Source organism: Drosophila willistoni, chromosome 3R (genome assembly GCF_018902025.1).
Source record: "Drosophila willistoni isolate 14030-0811.24 chromosome 3R, UCI_dwil_1.1, whole genome shotgun sequence".
Taxonomy (NCBI): domain Eukaryota; kingdom Metazoa; phylum Arthropoda; class Insecta; order Diptera; family Drosophilidae; genus Drosophila; species Drosophila willistoni.
This window is the reverse complement of record NC_061086.1, coordinates 28,010,914-28,028,840: the sequence shown is the minus strand read 5'-3', so window position 1 is coordinate 28,028,840 and position 17,927 is coordinate 28,010,914. Positions and strand designations below refer to the sequence as shown.

General features: G+C 37.5%; 3 protein-coding genes across 3 annotated transcripts; 1 reads left to right on the top strand and 2 right to left on the bottom strand.

Moving 5' to 3' along the window:
• The first annotated feature begins 1,405 nt into the window (after positions 1 to 1,405).
• LOC6647797 lies at positions 1,406 to 6,926 on the top strand. Its single transcript, XM_023178684.2, has 3 exons — positions 1,406 to 3,185; positions 4,244 to 4,405; positions 5,530 to 6,926. Exons 1-3 carry the CDS (start codon positions 1,620 to 1,622, stop codon positions 6,676 to 6,678), a joined length of 2,877 nt encoding a protein of 958 aa, XP_023034452.1. The 5' UTR covers positions 1,406 to 1,619; the 3' UTR covers positions 6,679 to 6,926.
• A 2,686-nt stretch (positions 6,927 to 9,612) lies between these two features.
• Positions 9,613 to 10,774, bottom strand: LOC26528751 (protein PRY1). Its single transcript, XM_015177441.3, has 6 exons — positions 10,569 to 10,774; positions 10,377 to 10,505; positions 10,107 to 10,321; positions 9,951 to 10,043; positions 9,866 to 9,877; positions 9,613 to 9,750 (listed from the first exon to the last, which is right to left on the bottom strand). Exons 1-6 carry the CDS (start codon positions 10,608 to 10,610, stop codon positions 9,678 to 9,680), a joined length of 564 nt encoding a protein of 187 aa, XP_015032927.2. The 5' UTR covers positions 10,611 to 10,774; the 3' UTR covers positions 9,613 to 9,677.
• A 1,739-nt stretch (positions 10,775 to 12,513) lies between these two features.
• LOC26529697 (Golgi-associated plant pathogenesis-related protein 1) lies at positions 12,514 to 13,695 on the bottom strand. The gene is made up of 6 exons (XM_015177501.3): positions 13,522 to 13,695; positions 13,327 to 13,458; positions 13,059 to 13,273; positions 12,909 to 13,001; positions 12,824 to 12,835; positions 12,514 to 12,684 (listed from the first exon to the last, which is right to left on the bottom strand). Exons 1-6 carry the CDS (start codon positions 13,561 to 13,563, stop codon positions 12,612 to 12,614), a joined length of 567 nt encoding a protein of 188 aa, XP_015032987.2. The 5' UTR covers positions 13,564 to 13,695; the 3' UTR covers positions 12,514 to 12,611.
• Positions 13,696 to 17,927: the final 4,232 nt, after the last annotated feature.

The following is a 17,927-nucleotide window of genomic DNA, read 5'->3' as shown; positions in this document are numbered from 1 at the left end:
CATCAGCATCATCATTAACAGGCAGAACGAGCTGAGCAAGTGATCGGCGTCTCAGCACTTTGTGCAATTTCCGTTGCAATATTTGTCTCTTCTGACTTCCAAATGAGTTGCCCTTAATAAATTTAGCCCATGCGTTAACTCATCCTCATTTACTGTACTTTCCAGCACATTCACACACATACATAGAGTGTGTGTGTGTGGAAAAAAGAAACTCAAGAAAAATAATGTGGCAATAAAAAATAGTGCTAAAACATTCGACAACCTAGCTACAATAACAACAACAAATGCCACTGCAATGGACATAAGAGCGCATCATTGCAGCAATGAACACACTTGCACCATGTGTGCCAAGATCGACCAAAGATGCAGCAGAGCCCACTATATGGTTCACTATATGGCATATAGTGGCTGGAAATAAATACACACAAACACACTAGGCAGAGGCCACGGTCACGTGCACAGTGGAAAATATATATATGTATCTACTACTGGAATAGTCATACTGACTTTCAGAATAAAGAAGACTAAAATTAATGTATGAATCAGTAAAAAAATTTTAAAGAATTACAAAAACGATGACTGAGTTGTGAGGATTAGTTTTGTGTATCGCCCAAGTCAAAGACTTAATTAAAATAAATTTATTCTACATCCCATTTGATACATGAGTAAATTTTGATTAAATTTAAGTAGCCCTTTGGTTAGTTATTTTTCAGAGATTTTCATGAATTTTTTTAAGTGTATAATTAGCAAAAGAAATGATAACCAAATCCCTATTGAATTTATGACTTTATGAGTAGACTTGGTGATCAATTCTTTTGTATGATCTAAATTTCCACTGGGTGCTCGGTAATATACAATTCACGGGTAATTTCTATACACAAACATAAACCTAAAATAACAGTATTAACAGCAGCAGCAGCAAACTATAACATAGACAGACAGATAGACAGACGAAAAAGTGAGTTTTCTTGATGGAAAAGAGTGCGTTTAGTAATGGGGTGGCATGAATGAGGGATGGGGGGATAGCGACAGCACATGTGCGTGCCAAGAAGGAGAATTACAATGAGTACTGCGACAGATCAGAGCAACAGGCAGAGTGTCGCAGCAGCAACGTCAACGGCAACGGCAACGACTGCGACTGCGACAGCAGCAATAACATTACAGATCGCTACGAGTCGAGTCAACAGGACCAACTATCACTTGTTCTTCGCCCCCATTCCCTATGCTTGGTGGAACGCACCGTTCCTGGTGTTTAAATATCGTGCAGAGGCAGAGCTGCGGGTTATTGTCAGAAAGAACGCGGTAGCGTGAACATCATCACTGAAAATTTTAAAGAGACAACGAGTATCACAGAGAGATTATTGAAATAGAATAGAAAAAGAAGCGACTGCTCGACGTGTCTGCGATCGGTCATTTGGGATTTCCCGCGTTCGCCGTGTTCGTCGGGCCATTAGTTGTTTTCTGTGTTTTTTTGGCCAATTGCCCAACTTGGACAAGATTCGCTGACAATTTTGTGTGTTAGAAAAACTGCCGGAAATGCGAAATTGAAAGTGTCTCCCAACATAAAAAGAATCCAAGAGAAATCTCAAAACAAATAAAAGCCAATAAATAAATCAATTATGTCTTCCACAATGAAAACACAACAACTGCCATTGAGTTTGCCCAGCCACAGTGTCGGCAAGGTATGCTATGGAGCATTTATGTCGCCCCCACTAAGTGCCAACATCAATGTCTCCGCCGATCAGGATAGATTTCGTGTGCCAGCCAGTTTGGATGAGTGTATTGCAGAGGGCAATCAATTCGCCAATGGTGAACTTCAATTTCCGGACTTTTCACACCTTTGCTTTGCGGCCGAGACCCCGAATTCGGTGTTCAGCGATGGCCAGCCCAACTATGCGTATGCAGAACAGGAACCAGATGACATTGTTTGCGCCACAGTGGATCATACGGGCAGCATGCTCTATCAACAGGGTCAATATACGCAATTGAATCGTGAGGATATATTCCGTTTTGAGCCCGAGGACATTGCCCGGCTAACGACGGATGCTGAATTACCCATATCGGGATTGATGCAAACAACCCATCACACTCACACTCACACTCACCCTCAGCCGCAGCCTCAGCCTCTGACTCCATATACACCATATACCCCATGCAGTGGCCAATCGAACCAGCCTATGGCACAGGTCGAGTCTATCAATCTGGATATTGATTATTTTAATTATGATGAAATTAATTGCCAATCGAAAAACCAATCACCGTGTTCATCCCCCCACCTAGATGCCTGGTTGAATTTTAACCTTAGTGAAATGGCCGTGCCATCATCTGAAGCTCCATCATCGTCATCCTTGTCACCAAAATTATGCAATGGCTATGTACACCAGCAGCAACAGCAACAGCAACAGCAGCAGCTGCTGCATCAGCATCATCATCATCATCATCATCACATTAAAGTAGAGCCATCACCCACAAAGCTGCCTTCGATGAACTCCACATTTGGCACACCGAAATGCCAACCCGTGTGCGGCAATTACGAGGATTACTCCAATGTCTATCAGTGCAGTAGTGTGGATGCTGCTGCTGCGGCTTCTGGTAATTTTCAGGACTATGCGCCAGAAAATTATCATAATAACATGTTGCAGGCCATCGAGAAACCGAATCGGGAACACAAAATCATTTGGACCATCGACGAGCTGGATGAGCTTAATGAGGCGCTAATGATAAGTAGCAGCGAACAGGAGCACTTTGAATCAAAAGTCGAAATGACCAATAGTTGGCCAGCAGTGGAAATTAATGACACAAAGGACACGAAGATCGAAAAGCGTGGCTATATACCAGATGAAGAAGATCTCGATGACATTGATAATGACAATGAATTCGATATTGATAACGAAAATGATGAGGTCTTTGTTCTCCCGCCGGAAAAGGACAGTTGTTGCGATACAGAGATAGAGGCAAGCGAATTGACGCCACTTATCTGTCAATGGACGGACTGCAATGAGGAATTCCCCAACCAACAGGCATTCGTCGAGCATATCGAAAAGTGTCACGTAGATGTCCGCAAGGGTGAAGATTTTTCCTGTTTTTGGTTGGATTGCCCACGGCGTTATAAGCCATTTAATGCTCGCTATAAGCTACTCATACACATGCGTGTTCACAGCGGTGAAAAGCCCAATAAATGTCCGGTAAGTGTTACGACAAACGATCCAGCCTATATACAAACATAGTAAGAGAGTTGTTATATAGAGAGAAAATAATAGTTAAAAGCCCAAACTAATTCTTGAAACAGGCAACAATTTCTCAACTTCAACTTAAAGCATTTTGCTAAATATTTAAAGATGATGCAGCTAGTAAACATTTACGTTATTTTTTGTCCCCATGCCGAATATCATTTTTCAAATTCAAACAATGAAATCATGCCAGGCCAGCTGCTGCCTATTTATACAACACTTGTTTATGTTGAAAGAGTGAGTTTTCTAAACAAGACTCAACAACGATATGGTTCCCCATATTTCGGTATTGTTTTCTTTTATTTATTTTTTTTTTTTTTTTGGATTTTTGGGGGCAGTTTAGTTTGCGTTTTCGTTGTTTTTGTTTTATGCACGTGTTGACATTTGATGCGGCATCGTTTCAATGATGAATGATGCGGCGCAAAGCAATCAGCAAAAAATTGACAAAGGCACAGTAAAGGATTTCATGTGTGGCAGTGTGTCCACTTGAAAAAGAGTTGTTGATAATGTTATTAGTAGGACAGATTCTAGGTTCCACTCACTCACTCACATGTTCTTTGGCATGCTCTTTCATTTTGATTTTTGGAGTAATTGATGGATGAGTAGTAGTTGGCATTAAGGAAGAAAAATAAAAAGCTTCTTAGGTCCTGAGCCTATCAGCCCACAAACAACACTTTATTCGCATTCGCATGCTCATCGACAGTCAGGCTCAGTCTTTGTGGGTGGAGTGTGTTGCAGAAAGGATAATTTGGCCTGTCAGGCCTGTCGTACAGGTGTGGCAGCTTTCTCTGACACCTGCGGGCAGGCAGCGAGGTCACAATATTATGCATCAACCTTACCCCGAGAACTCAATGTCTCTCTTTCTCTCTCTCTCTCTCTCTCTTGCTCTTTTACCACATTCATATACACTGTGTTCGCAGTAATTGCAATTTTCGGATGACATCTTACTCATCTCATCTCATATCTCTTTCTCACTCTCTCTTTCTCTCTCTTTGGATCCTTTTTTATTACAGTTTCCCGGCTGCAATAAAGCATTTTCGCGTTTGGAAAATTTGAAAATTCATCAGCGTTCGCATACTGGCGAACGGCCCTATGGCTGTCAATATGGAGGTTGTGTCAAAGCTTTCAGCAATAGTTCAGATCGTGCGAAACATCAAAGGACACACTACGATACGGTGAGTACCCGCAACCTCTTTATAGGTCTCTCTCTCTCTCTCTCTCTTACACTCTCTCTCTGTGTATATGAATATTCCTGTGGAAGGGGATTGATATATGCTTGTGGGTGTGTGTGTGTGTGTGTGTGTGTGTGTGTGGTGCAAGCAATTTGCAGTGCGTGTCAAAGGAAATTGAAGAGCTCGCGGCTTGCGTGGGTCAAAAAAAAAAAAAAAAAAAAAAGACGCAGTTGGGCTCTATAGCAGCTTTAAGGTTTAATGACTGAGTGTCAAGGCTCTTCACATTGCAACTTGGACAACTAAGACTGAGTCACTTTTCTAAAATTGTGCCTCATACCCTTCTGCTTCTGGTGTTGCTGCTGCTGTTGCCTCCTGCATGACATGTGCACATTTCGCATTTCGCTGCCTGAGTGATTTATAGTTTTCTACGTGCCTGTATGTGTGTGTGTGTGTGTATGTGTGTTTGTAGTGAAGGCCCATCAGCAATAGCTGGAACTACAGCTAGAGCAACAGCAGCCGCGTCAGCGCGCACGACAACCGGAAAAAAGGTTGAAACCAGCATAGAAGGCCAGAGAGAAATCGAATAAACTAACTGAGTTACTTTCGTTATTCGATGCAATAGTGTGTGCCAGTGGCAGCCAATCAGGATCACACGAGGACACAATACGCCACATGCACTTCCAAAAAAAAAAATGGTTTACTTAAATATCAATATACATACATATATATTTGATTCACTTTGTTTTTGGGACAAGCATACAAAATATTGAGCAAGAACGAATATTGCAATTGCCATTATTAAATTTTTTTTTGCAGTGTAGCTATGTATAGTGTGATGTGGTTGGTTGGCCGCAGGCCGTACATGGCCAGAACAAACAAAAGCACACATGACATTTCAAAACGATTTGACTTGGCAAATATGCTAGGGAGCGACAAACCGACAGACCGACCAGCCGTATGCAATGGGCATCTGGTGATGGTTGCCTGAAGCCGTACACAAATCAATTGCATACTTTTAGGCAACAGAAACAGTTGTACTGAGCTCCAAAACCTGCTGCGGTTTCAATTGAATCGGGCAAATATTAATGTTTCGCTTTCGTCTATTCTCTCTTTTTCATTCTCAATAGAAACCGTATGCCTGCCAGCTACCCGGCTGTACCAAACGCTATACGGATCCCTCGAGCCTACGCAAACATGTCAAGAATCACGCGTTGCGCAATGCCAACGGACAGCTGGTACGCCGCAAATCTGCCAGTGTAACAGGAACAGTGGCAGGAACAGCAGCAGCAGCAGAAGGAGCAAAAGCAGCTGGTGCTGCTGGTGGTGCTGGTGGTGGTGGTGGAGTAACAACTAGCGGCAAGAAGGCAGCCAAAATACGACGTCATTCGGAGTCTGCCTTGGCTCAGGCCATGGCTCCTGGCAATGGCAATGGCCATGACACTAGTACAAGCAATGCGAATGCGAATGGGAATGGGAATGCAAATGCAAATTCAGGTGGGGCAGGTATTGAGCAGCAGCGACAACAGCGTAGCAATAGCTGCAGTGAAGCAATGCTCCATTATGAGACAACATTAATGGCTAACCACAACAACTGCGGCAATGTTGCAGCTAATAACAATTCAATGAACTTTAATGAGTTGTCAAATTGCATTGTCATTATTGAGCACAATCAAAATGAGGCAGCGGCGACAGCATCAACTACCAACAGCAGCCATAACATGTCCACAACAGCAACAACGGCAGCAGCAGCAACAATACCAACAGCAACAACGACAACACCAGCAACAGCAACAGCAAATGCAGCAACATATGCCGTCTACAACATGGCGCCCGTTCCGGAAACGGATGCGCTGAGCGTTTGCAGTAGCAATAGCAACAACAATTACAATCGCTATGACAGCAATGAAAATATTAATCAATTAAGTGAACTCGAACAATTGCTGACAACAACAGTAGCGGCAACAATAACAACAACAACAACAAGAACAACAACAGCATCAGCAAATAATGTTACTGACGGCAGTGGCAAGGCATTAGTTGCATATAGTACTTGCCCCGATCCCACTTCCATTACGAAAGATGGCAATAACATGAACATGGCCAACGGCCAGAAAGGCCATTTGAACGAATTTGTATCATTCGAGTACGTGAGGAAATATCTCACAGATGGCTATGAGCCCACTCCACCAAAAGCCAAAAGTCCTGTGTCCAATTTGCAATTACAGCCCCAATTTGATAATAACTTTGATATGCTAGATTTTCAGCAATTCATTTGAGAATCTCAGCTAGTTGAGTTCTACTTGATCAAAAGGCAAAAGCAACAGCTAACAAGTCAGCAATTATCTATCCAAAGATCTCAATATCATTGAGTAGTAGTGCAAGCGATCATTAATGTATATACTAACTCCAAATGGCTCCTAGGGCATGCATAAAATAAAACCAAGCCAGAAATCCCAAAGAGAGTGAATAAGAAACGTTCCTAAACAAAAAAATAAATAATTTGTTCCAGTGATTAGCAACGTCTTCCCAATGATTTAGATATATAAATATATTTGAAGTTTTACTTTCCATTTAAGTTTTTATGTTTAATTAATTTAATGTGACAACAATTATTGCTGGCATTTTAAATAACACTTAATTATCCATTAATTAATTGATTAATCTGTGTAAAATATCATATTGAATATAGACAAAACAAAAAAAAAAACAAAATACACCAAAAATGCATATGTAATCCGAGCACTTTGCAAATTATTAAGCTTCAATTAGTTAAGTTTAAGCAGCAACAAATCTAGATAAATAAAACACGGTTTAATGAGTTTCAAACTTTTTTGTCATTCTACATCTAACAGGCTTAGTGCAACTCATTAATAATTGATAATAAATAAATAATAAACAAGTGAATTCAAATGAAACAACATTGACAAAGTGCAAAACAATTTATCCAAGGGGTTTGTCTCAAATTTCAACAAAAACCAAAAAAATAAACTGCTTAATTTTCTTCAGATAAGTCAGAATGACTCCCCAATCATACAAGGGTTAAATAGATAGGCACTTTATACTTTTAAATATTGCAGTAGGATGCCACGTGGGACACATTTAAGCGCTGAGGAGCGTGGCATGAAAAAAAGTGGGAAAACAATTGCAGAAATTGCTTCCCGAGTGAATCGTCATAAAGGCACCATAGCAAACTCTTGCAACAATGTTACCAATTATGGTAAAATCAAGCATATCGGCCGACCGACGAACATCCAAGAACGCTGAAACCAAAAACACTTCAAATGCTTTACGAGAGCCTGTCCCGATGCTACTACCACGCCACCTTAAGGCCCGTTTGGAGTTTGCCGAAAAATACAAATTTTAGAGTTCCGAAATGTAATTTCTTCAGACGACAAAAACTTTAATTTAGACGGTCCAGATGGGTGCCACAAGTATTGGCGAGATAATCGACTGCCACGGCGAACGCGTTACAAACGCAATTTCGGATGAGGGTCTTTAATGGTATGGGCTGCCTTTGGATATGCCGGAAAGTGCCGAATATGCCTTATTCCGACAATAACAGATGCGGAAATGTATATACAACTTCTTGATATAGAGCTCAATAATTTTCCGGAAAATTGTTATCCCGACGATATGATTTTTCAACAGGACAATGCTCCAATACACACGGCAAAGTCTACACAAAAGTTTTTTTTCCTCACGTAATATTGATGTTATAGAGTGGCCAATTGGAGATATTTGGGGCATTTTATCGGCCAAGGTCTACAAAAATGAACGTCAATTTGACCCAATAGTGCACCTCAAGGAAGCTGTGGTCGCTGAGTGAGAAAAAATTGGCAAATCCACTCTGAAGAAATTGTTAGACTCAATGCACAGTCGCCTAAACAAGGTTATTCAAGCAAAAGGCCGTTATATTAATTGCTAAACAAAAATAGATTAGTTGAAAAAATTAAACATGCACATATAATTTTTTCCTATAAAGATTTTTTACTTTCAATATTTTTATGAGTTTAAAAAAAATTGAACTTTGTTTATTTTTTTTGTTTCTTTTAATTAGATTTATAAGCTACAAAATAGTTATTATTTTTTGATTCATTTTTGCACATATACTTATTTCCATGAGGTATATCATAAGGCTGCATGTCTAAGTTAACTGCAATGGACTTGGTATCTTATCCTAATCAGGAATACATATAATGCATGGTCTGAAATGTTTTCTTTTTTGTGAGTAACAAACATTTTTGATCACTTTTTATAACGATTTCTAGGTTCTTAAAAGTACTTAGAAAAAAAAATCGAAATGTGTAGATTTTTCTTTTAACTCTGAGGCATTTGTGTATAAAAACCATGAGAACAATATGACGACTCGGAATGTTTAATTAAATTAAATTTCCACTGACCATGTATAAATAAAGCAATGTTATTAATTCGTCTTTTTTTTTTTAGGGTTTTGGAACATTTTTATCAAATTGTCCTTTTATATAACGTTGTACTGGAAATTGAACGGTTGAAGCTTTCCAAATGAATATCCTGGGTTATTGAAATCATAGTCTTTGATTTGGATTTACCTATCCTGGACACACATCAAATGATCTGAAGTTGACATGCATATGTTTGTATTCTTACCGCCAAGAGCGGGCATAAAAACGTCAAGTAATGCCAATAATAATATTGGTATTATTCTATATTACAATTTCCTGGTAAATAGTATTAGAAATAGTAAAACCAAAAACTGTAAAAAGTATTTTTTATTCATTAATCATCAAATAGGGGGAAACACAAGTCCGTTTTTGGTGTAAATAGCAGGTCATTCATATACATATGTACATATATGTATATTGAAAACTTTTTCGTAAGGCATAGAAATTGAAAAAATATATGCTGCATATGGAAATATTTCAGTTGTTCTCACACAAATTGTAATTTATTTTACTTTGCGTCGACGCCATTAGCTTTAACTTTCAAATTCTCAAAATATTGTGCGCTAAGATTGAGATGAAGGCTTATCCATCGCTTAAAATCTCAAATCTAGCAGGATTGGATCCTTATTTTATACAGATGCAAGCAGAATAGTCATCTAATATTTCTTTCAAGTCTTCAAAAAAGAATAATAGAACAATGCACATATATACATTGAGATTAAAGAGTTAGGGTTCAAAATAGATAAAAACAAACAATTGAAACTTCAAAATTTATTCAATATTTAACATATCTCAAAATCCGAAAATAATTGAAATACGTCTGCCCAAGTATTTCAGCACTTTACTCAATGGAATTAGGCCAACATCTTGTTTATGAACCATGAGCATAATAGGACGATTCCAATGTTGATTTGAAACAGATTTACGCTGAAATAATAAAAAAATTAAGTAAATCATTGTACTAACTTGGTCACACCTTGCACAAAGTCCACAAGTGACATTATATAGGGACAATAGCATTTTGTCAGTTTGAAATGCTTACCTTAAAGGCGACCTAAAATACAAGAAAACGAAAAACTATTCTTGAGAAACTCTCTTCATTCATGATTATTTTGGTAGCAGCTTACCCATTAAGTCTTGGAACATTTTCCTTAAATTTTCCATCTATATTACCCAATGGATGGTAAAACGCAAACACATATTTGTTCTTAGATATTTGACTTGGATTAGAAAGGAATATACATATGATATACGATATAGTATTCAAGAGATTGCAAACTAACTTTGTTTTCGTTAGAACTGCCACATGGTTTGAAGCCTTCCAAATGAGCGCTGTAAAGTATTTAGTTTCGTCCGAAAATCCTGGATTGTCGAAATCGTAATCTTTGACTCCATCGTACCACTGCTGCACACACTTCACTGGGTCCCCAAGTGTCTTGCAGACACTTAAAGGGAAATCCCTGACATAGGGCGGCTCTTTATCTTCTTCTGTAATGTTCTGAAAAATTATGGTTAAATTATTATCTTGCTAATTTATGAATTTTTGACCATACATTAGCAGCACTATGTACTTGATCTGGAACGTACGGGACTAATTGCAAATCAGGTGAGCGGTGCAGCCGCCGCAAGCGATTGTGTTCGTTAAGTATATCCTCTTCAACGCTGGCAAATACTCCAGGAATCTGTGAACGGAGGAATTTAGCTAATACTTAAACGGTTAACTGGGATTAAAGTCGAGAGTATACCATCGAGAATGCAAACACACTTATTAATACCGGCAAATACATAATTTCAAATTTATGTTATATAAAAACAACTTAAAATATTAAAATTTTTTCGTTGTTTCACACAGTAATTTTGATTTTTTTTCTAGCTTCTGCTCAACCAAATGCTGGATTGTAAATGTGAAAAATAAATACAACCAAAGGGTCTAGACGATGCCAAAGCTTGCTTCGTTTGGTTACATTATTGACACAGCTTGCTTGATTGTCGTTTAATTTAATAATTTTAACAAATTTACTTATCAATAGTGTGTTCAATACCATGCACCCTTAGGATGAATGGGTATATCAATGTCGCCAAAATGTTTGTTACCTAAATATGTATTATTTATCAACAAAATCAGACGATGCAGCCATTTCCGTCTGTCCGTATATAGATTTATATATATATATATATATATATACATAAGTAAGTATATATATGGCATATGTATATACTTACTGAGCAGAATCTATACAGAACTTTAACTACACATTTAAATACATTTATTGTAATTGTAAATTGTTTTACTTGATGCATGGTGTGCCGAAGTCGGCGAGAAGTCTTACTTTATTCATTATAGCATTGCAGAGGTATTATAAAAATGTTTGTAACGCACAGAAGGAGACATTTCCAACCCCATAAAATGTATATATTCTTGATCAACATGAGCTTAGTCGTAGTAGCCATTCCATATAAACTTCATTGACTGATTCGGATTGGACCACCAAATCATTTTAAGAGTTTGCAACATGTAAAAATGTTGTGGCCAAAGTCTGCAAGGGTATAAGTATAAGAATTTCATGGCCGAAGTAAGCATATTTGAAATTTAGAACTATATTCTGGACAGATGCATCCGGATAAACAGCATATTGAATTTAAACAAAATCAAGTAAAACAAACAGAACCCTTATAAAAATATTCACGGCGTTTATTCATTCATCAGTATCTTTTCATTTTTCAGTCAAAGGAGAAAAGCTAAAAATCTCAAAAACAGCAGAACTGAATCCTTTTTATTATACCCTTGCAAAAAGGGTATATTAATTTTGGTCAGAAGTGTGCAACGCATAGAACGAAGCATCTCCGACCATATAAAGTATATATTCTTGATCAGCACGAGGAGACGAGTTCAAATAGCCAGTCCGTCCGTCCGTCCGTCTGGATCAACGCAAACTCCTCCTAGACCGTAAGAGCTACAGAGCTGAAATTTTGCATGTAGGCTTGGATATACTGCAGGCGTTGTATATTTCGGATCAGCCCGATCGGACCACTATATCATATAGCTCCCATACAAACAGCAAAGTCACGAACAGTGACTTTTCTCAATAACTTCGTTATTTTTTTAGCTATTGTCGTGAAATTTAATATTGGTGAGTTAATTACATATATAAACGACTGTGCCAAATTCGATCAAGATCGGATGACTATATCATATAGCTCCCATAGGAACGATCTTTCGAAAACAGTGACTTTTGTCAATAACTTCGTTACTTTTGACGCGATTGCTTTCAAATTAAACATTTGTTAGTTTAATATATCTGTTAATGACTGTGCCGAATTTGATAAAGATCGGGTTACTATATCATATAGCTCCCATAGGAACGATCGGTGGAAAACAGTGACTTTGATCAATATCTTCGTTATTATTAGCCTTTTTAGATAAAACGTTTTTCCACTTTGATGGCTATAGGTAAGGAAAGAGTTACCAAAAAAGTTGCAAGGGTATACAAACTTTGACTCGGTCGAAGTTAGCCCCGTCCCTCTGGTTTTATATGTATGTGACATGCTCCCTGGTGGCAACTCCCTTATGCAGATTGAGAACGCAGCAGCAGTCGTGAGGTATCATGTTAAGTCAAGAGTCGATGTTCAGCAATCAGCAGCAGTAAGCAACCGATAAATTAGCAGTTCCAAATAGATAAAAACCAACAATTGAAACTTCAAAATTTATTCAATACTTAATATATCTCGAAATCCGAAAATAATTTAAATACGTCTGTCCAAGTATTCCAGCACTTTACTCAATGAAATTAGGCCAACATCTTGTTTATGAACCATGAGCATAATAGGACGATTCCAATGTTGATTTGAAACAGATTTACGCTGAAACAATAAAATTATTAGTAGGAGTTACATATGTCAAAATTGCTGGTCCTTGCTTTCGCAGACGGTCGGCTGAGGGTAGATCGGACTTGTTGCCATTTTGGATATTAAGTGGCTTGTGCCAGTTTGAAATGCTTACCTTAAAGGCGACCTAAAATACAAGAAAACGAAAAACTATTCTTGAGAAACTCTCTACATTTATGATTGTTTTGGTAGCAGCTTACCCATTACGTCTTGGAACATTTTCCTTAAATTGTCCATCTATATTACCCAATGGTTCGTATGACGCAACAACATAATTGTACTTATTGGTTGCACTGGGATAACAAATGAATGGAAGTCATAATAGGATATTTGGCTAATTGCAAACTTACTTATGGGCCGTAGCCACTCTTAACTTGGTTGAAGACTTCCAAATGAGCGCTGTAAAGTATTTAGTTTTGTCCGAAAATCCTGGATTGTTGAAATCGTAATCTTTGATTTCATCGTACCACTGCTGAGCACAATTAACTGGCTTTTCAAGTGTCTTGCAAGTACTCGCACCAGTAGATCTATCATAGGATGGCTCCTCCCCAGATTCTGCTATTAGCTGAATATGGTGGTTATATTATTTCATTACTATTAGTACTATTTTAATCATACTTTAGCGACCACGCCTATTTCATCGAATTGCTTGACTTCGGCTAATTGTAAATCCGGTGAACCGTGCAGCTTTCGCAAACGATTGTGTTCGCTTAGCATATCTTCTGCGAACCCAGCAAATACTCCAGGAATCTGTGAACGGAGGAATTTAGCTAATACTTAAACGGTTAACTGGGATTTAAGTCGAGAGTATACCATCGAGAATGCAAACACACTTATTAATACCGGCAAATACATAATTTCAATTTTATGTTATATAAAAAAAACTTAAAATATTAAAATTTTTTCGTTGTTTCACACAGTAATTTTGATTTTTTTTCTAGCTTCTGCTCAACCAAATGCTGGATTGTGAATGTGAAAACTAAATACAACCAAAGGGTCTAGACGTTGCCAAAGCTTGCTTCGTTTGGTTACATTATTGCTTCATTGTCAAAGTGACAAGAATGTCGAAATATGTCACAAAATAAAAATATAGAGAAATCCAATTAGAGTAGGCTTTGCAAAAAAAATAATTGCGTAATAAAGAAAAAAACAAATTTTTGAAAATCGAAACTTATCGAAAAAATTTATTGAAGGAACTGAAGAGTTATCAAGGGTACATGAACTTCGGAGCAGAGAGGTTTATAAGGATTATTAAAAAATGAATCGAGTTTTTGGATAACTCTGGTAAATGTAATGCCCAATGCATGTTGGTGTCCATTATGTGTATGGGCATTATAATGTCAGCAACGACATGAACCACATGGCGTCATTTCCGTTCATGTTGGCCGCCTGATTTCACTTAATTGCTGTGCATTCAAAAAATAATTTACAACATTTATTGCATGCGACCAATATTTATTTGCATTTAATTTATTATTCACATTTAACACATTCACTTTTTCCTTTTTCTTTTTAACGGCCTGCTTTACATTATATTTACTTTTTTTTTTTGGTTTTTTCATTTTGGATTTCCGTATTAATTTGCGCTTCGTATGAAATGCATAAAAACGGCTTAAGGTTTTAATCAATGGAGTTCAATTTATAGATTCATTACGGTTTATTTGTGTGCGCATGGTGTTGACTCTGAGGCTGGGATTGGAGTTGGGGTCACCAATTTTCGATCATTGGAAGTTGACCACGGCAAAAGGGAGTCAGATATCCCTAATTTCATTACATATAAATATATATGTATATATGTGTCATCTCTTTTCATATCACATTTCGGATTTCTGATTGAGTTTATTGAATATTTTGGGCCGCTCTTAAACGAAAATCCATTATGGCCTTTTGAACTGTGAATGCTGTTATTAATGAGATGTCCCCGAGCGGGAGTTAAATGCATTTCACGAAATATAAAACCTTAAGTTGGCACAACAGCAACAAAATTGCTGTTGATGTTTTTGTTGTTGCCAATGCCATTGCATTTTTAGTGGCTTAATAAGGCTCAAATGTGCTCTTCCGTTAACTGGCTGTTGCCGTTGCTGCTGTTGAAAATGGTGGACACAGCGGGTACTGTTAATGTGTAAACAACTTCCAACATATATATCAATGAGCAGGCCTGGATGCCCAGCAACAGCAGAGGCGTGGCCACTAGGAGGACGGTTAAGGAATGGGGGGGAGTGGAGGAAGGGTGTGTAGCAACTGAAACGGATGTAGTACAAATAAAGTGGCCAGAGTCATGGCCCGTAAAATGAGCAGTTAACATTGCCCGTTATGAACTTTAATATTAATAACCATTTATGCTTATGACAGACAATGAAAGCCGTGCAAAAATTTTCTGATCCCCCTTTCATAACCCCCTTTCATATTTGCTGATGCTGGTTTCATTTTCTGTTTTCGCTGTACAACTACAACACTAAATATGCTTAGAGGAGGAGACAGTGGACTGGGTGGAAACTTGCATTTTAAAACGTTGTAAGTGTGCCAGTTAATATGCAGACCGAGACTGGTCTTCATTACAAGCCACATACACAAGCACATGCCACATCTACCCACACTCACACCCACACATACAGACAGCGACACAACATCCACAAAAATAAACAACAAAATGTAAAGCAATTAAAAGCAGCGCAACAGAACATAACGAATATCCCACATAAAACATGAGCATGAGTATGATTTTGACTTTTTACTTCGTGGAAAAATTCCACCATTCCAACATAACTATCCTTTCATTCGACCATGGAGTTAGATGTGGAGTGGACTGCCTGCTGTGGCTACAAGTGGTCATTGCCTAGTTCGTATGTGGTACGATTTTGGGTGTCCCCATTCCCATGCTAGTTTTGAAATTTTTGCAGACCAAATATGGCTTTTTGTTTGATATTTTCATTTTGCGGGTTAAAGTTTCAAACTTTATGCGGAGAAGGGCAGACATAAATATTTGCCAAACACTTTACACTTCAAATAAATTCTTGTGAAAATTGATTATGAAATTAAATTAAATAGACTTTATTTAAATACCATTGTCTTGGTTAAATGAATGGGCTTCTTGTGGAAAATCTAAAATCTCTTTGGGCAGCATTAAAAACTGAACGATCGATCCTTTGCATGAATGTTTTACAATTTAGTTGATAGAATTTTATCAAGTTTGTTTACAATTTCTGATTATCTATCTATTCTATTTTTCTATTTTTTATATACGGTTCCAAAAAGTATTCGAAATATTCAAATTTCTTTAAGTGTCGAGTGTAGTAATGTCCTTTACAATTGCATTTCCTTTCCCTCCAAAAAGGTTGCAAAGTAATAATTATGGAAAATGTTGCACGCTAACAATTTATGTTTGTTAATCAGCAAAGTGAGAAAACCAAACCGACGCCCAAGTGTACTTGGCACGCCTTTATATAAAAATGTATGCCACATTAAACATTTGTCAATTATGTGTCATTTCTATAGCAATATTTGCATTACATCTACATACATACATATATGTATCTAAATTTTAATTCAAAAAAGTCTCCGAAAGATGGGATTGAGAGCCAAAGGTATCCTCCACGAATTTGAATCACCTTGTAGGCAAACTCACTGTGTTTGTGTATGTACGTGTTGGATTTTTTTTTGATATTTATGTGCTGGCTGGATGGCCTGGGTGGCCTGGATGAGGTACTCGGCCAGTGGCAAGTTCCACTCCGATAAGCATCAGGCATCTGCTGCTGCTGCTGCTCCTGTTGCTGGTATTGCTTCTGCGGCGAATTTGCAGTGCGTTTCCACGGTTTGGCTGGCAATTATGCAAATCAAAAGATCGCCACAGAGCGATATACCCCAAAATTCCATGCATTTAAAATTTTCTAATCAATGGAATTTTAATTTTAATTTATAGTGTGCGGCAACCCGCGCTATTTGTTTGTTCGTTTTTGTTTTAGCATTTTGTAATTGCGCACCGATTTCTCGGGGATTCGCGTGAATATTTATATAATATTGTGTAATTGGGTTTCACTCTGTGTGTGTGTGTGTGTGTGTGTGTGTGTGCGTGTGCGTTTTTCATTGCAATGTGATAAGGTTTTTTGGCTGTGGGGCATCATTTTCTATTAAGCCAACTGTCAGTATTCAAATTTAAAGTTTAAACCCGTTTCAATTAAAACCCATGTCCTCTTATAAAATGCATATGTCACTCACGACCAAGAGAAAGGTACAAGTGACGCGTAAAAGTGTTGCCTATTTATGGGCGCTCAATTCAAACGCAAAATTATTTAATCAGGATACTTCACTCAAATGTAATTAAGTTTAAGTTGGTAGAACAAAAAAAAAAAAAAACGAACAACAAAAATAAAAAAAAAAATTAAATAAACGGCAGCATAATTTAATACATGCCAAACAATAAATCCATGTGAAGACATGTTTTCATGGATATTGAAATAATTGTTCAATTAAATCAACATGCTTACCCTGCACATGGATGGGCACACACACATACACACAGAATGCATTTTCTTAAACAATAAGGGATTTAAATCCCACAGCTAACAACATATGTATTTTTGCGTTGTTTTTAGAATTTCCAGAGCTCATATGTTAAACAAGCAAATATTTATTAACACAAGATAAAGAATAGATAACTAATTAAGAATAGATAACTCTCAAGCGCAATGGAAAAATGAAATGTCAAAAAAGAATGAAGTGAAGTCCTAAGTCTATTAAAAGTAGGCTTTATCTTGAAAGTGTTAAAGTAACCTCTTCTTTGGTAATAAATTTATTACTCTGATTTACCAATTGCCATTTCTCTATATGTTTTCAATATCGCCAGTGCCTTGCCGGTGTTTTTGTGAAGTGTATTTAAAAGTTATCGCTTGAATTTTCGCTGTAGAAATTATTTTTTTCCCTGTATCTCAGCTCAGTGTAGAGGCTGGTGACCGGCTAATGCAATAAACGCGCTGGTCAGCACGTTTTTTTAAATAAATTTAATTAAATGAAAATAATTTTTCCCACTTGCCGTTTATTCGATGAATTCGAACAGAACAAAAAAAAAAGAATATACAAATATTTTGCACGACAGCTGTGCCGTTTGCATTTGCCGTTGTGAAATTAATTAACATTTTTCGTGCCCCAGACAAAGTTGTGTACCTCTTCTTTTCGTATATGTTTACTCTTCAACATATGTATGTACATATATAGTAAACCTA

Excerpts from the sequence above, each read along its gene's own strand:
- LOC6647797 (XM_023178684.2), top strand. The coding sequence starts at position 1,620 with ATGTCTTCCACAATGAAAACACAACAACTGCCATTGAGTTTGCCCAGC. Across the intron at positions 3,186-4,243 it reads AAAAGCCCAATAAATGTCCG|TTTCCCGGCTGCAATAAAGC; the intron begins GTAAGTGTTACG and ends TTTTTATTACAG. Across the intron at positions 4,406-5,529 it reads AAAGGACACACTACGATACG|AAACCGTATGCCTGCCAGCT; the intron begins GTGAGTACCCGC and ends CATTCTCAATAG.
- LOC26528751 (XM_015177441.3), bottom strand. The coding sequence starts at position 10,610 with ATGTATTTGCCGGTATTAATAAGTGTGTTTGCATTCTCGATG. Across the intron at positions 10,506-10,568 it reads GTGTGTTTGCATTCTCGATG|ATTCCTGGAGTATTTGCCAG; the intron begins GTATACTCTCGA and ends CTCCGTTCACAG. Across the intron at positions 10,044-10,106 it reads GCAGTTCTAACGAAAACAAA|TCAAATATCTAAGAACAAAT; the intron begins GTTAGTTTGCAA and ends TTCTAATCCAAG.
- LOC26529697 (XM_015177501.3), bottom strand. The coding sequence starts at position 13,563 with ATGTATTTGCCGGTATTAATAAGTGTGTTTGCATTCTCGATG. Across the intron at positions 13,459-13,521 it reads GTGTGTTTGCATTCTCGATG|ATTCCTGGAGTATTTGCTGG; the intron begins GTATACTCTCGA and ends CTCCGTTCACAG. Across the intron at positions 13,274-13,326 it reads AAATAGGCGTGGTCGCTAAA|CTAATAGCAGAATCTGGGGA; the intron begins GTATGATTAAAA and ends CACCATATTCAG.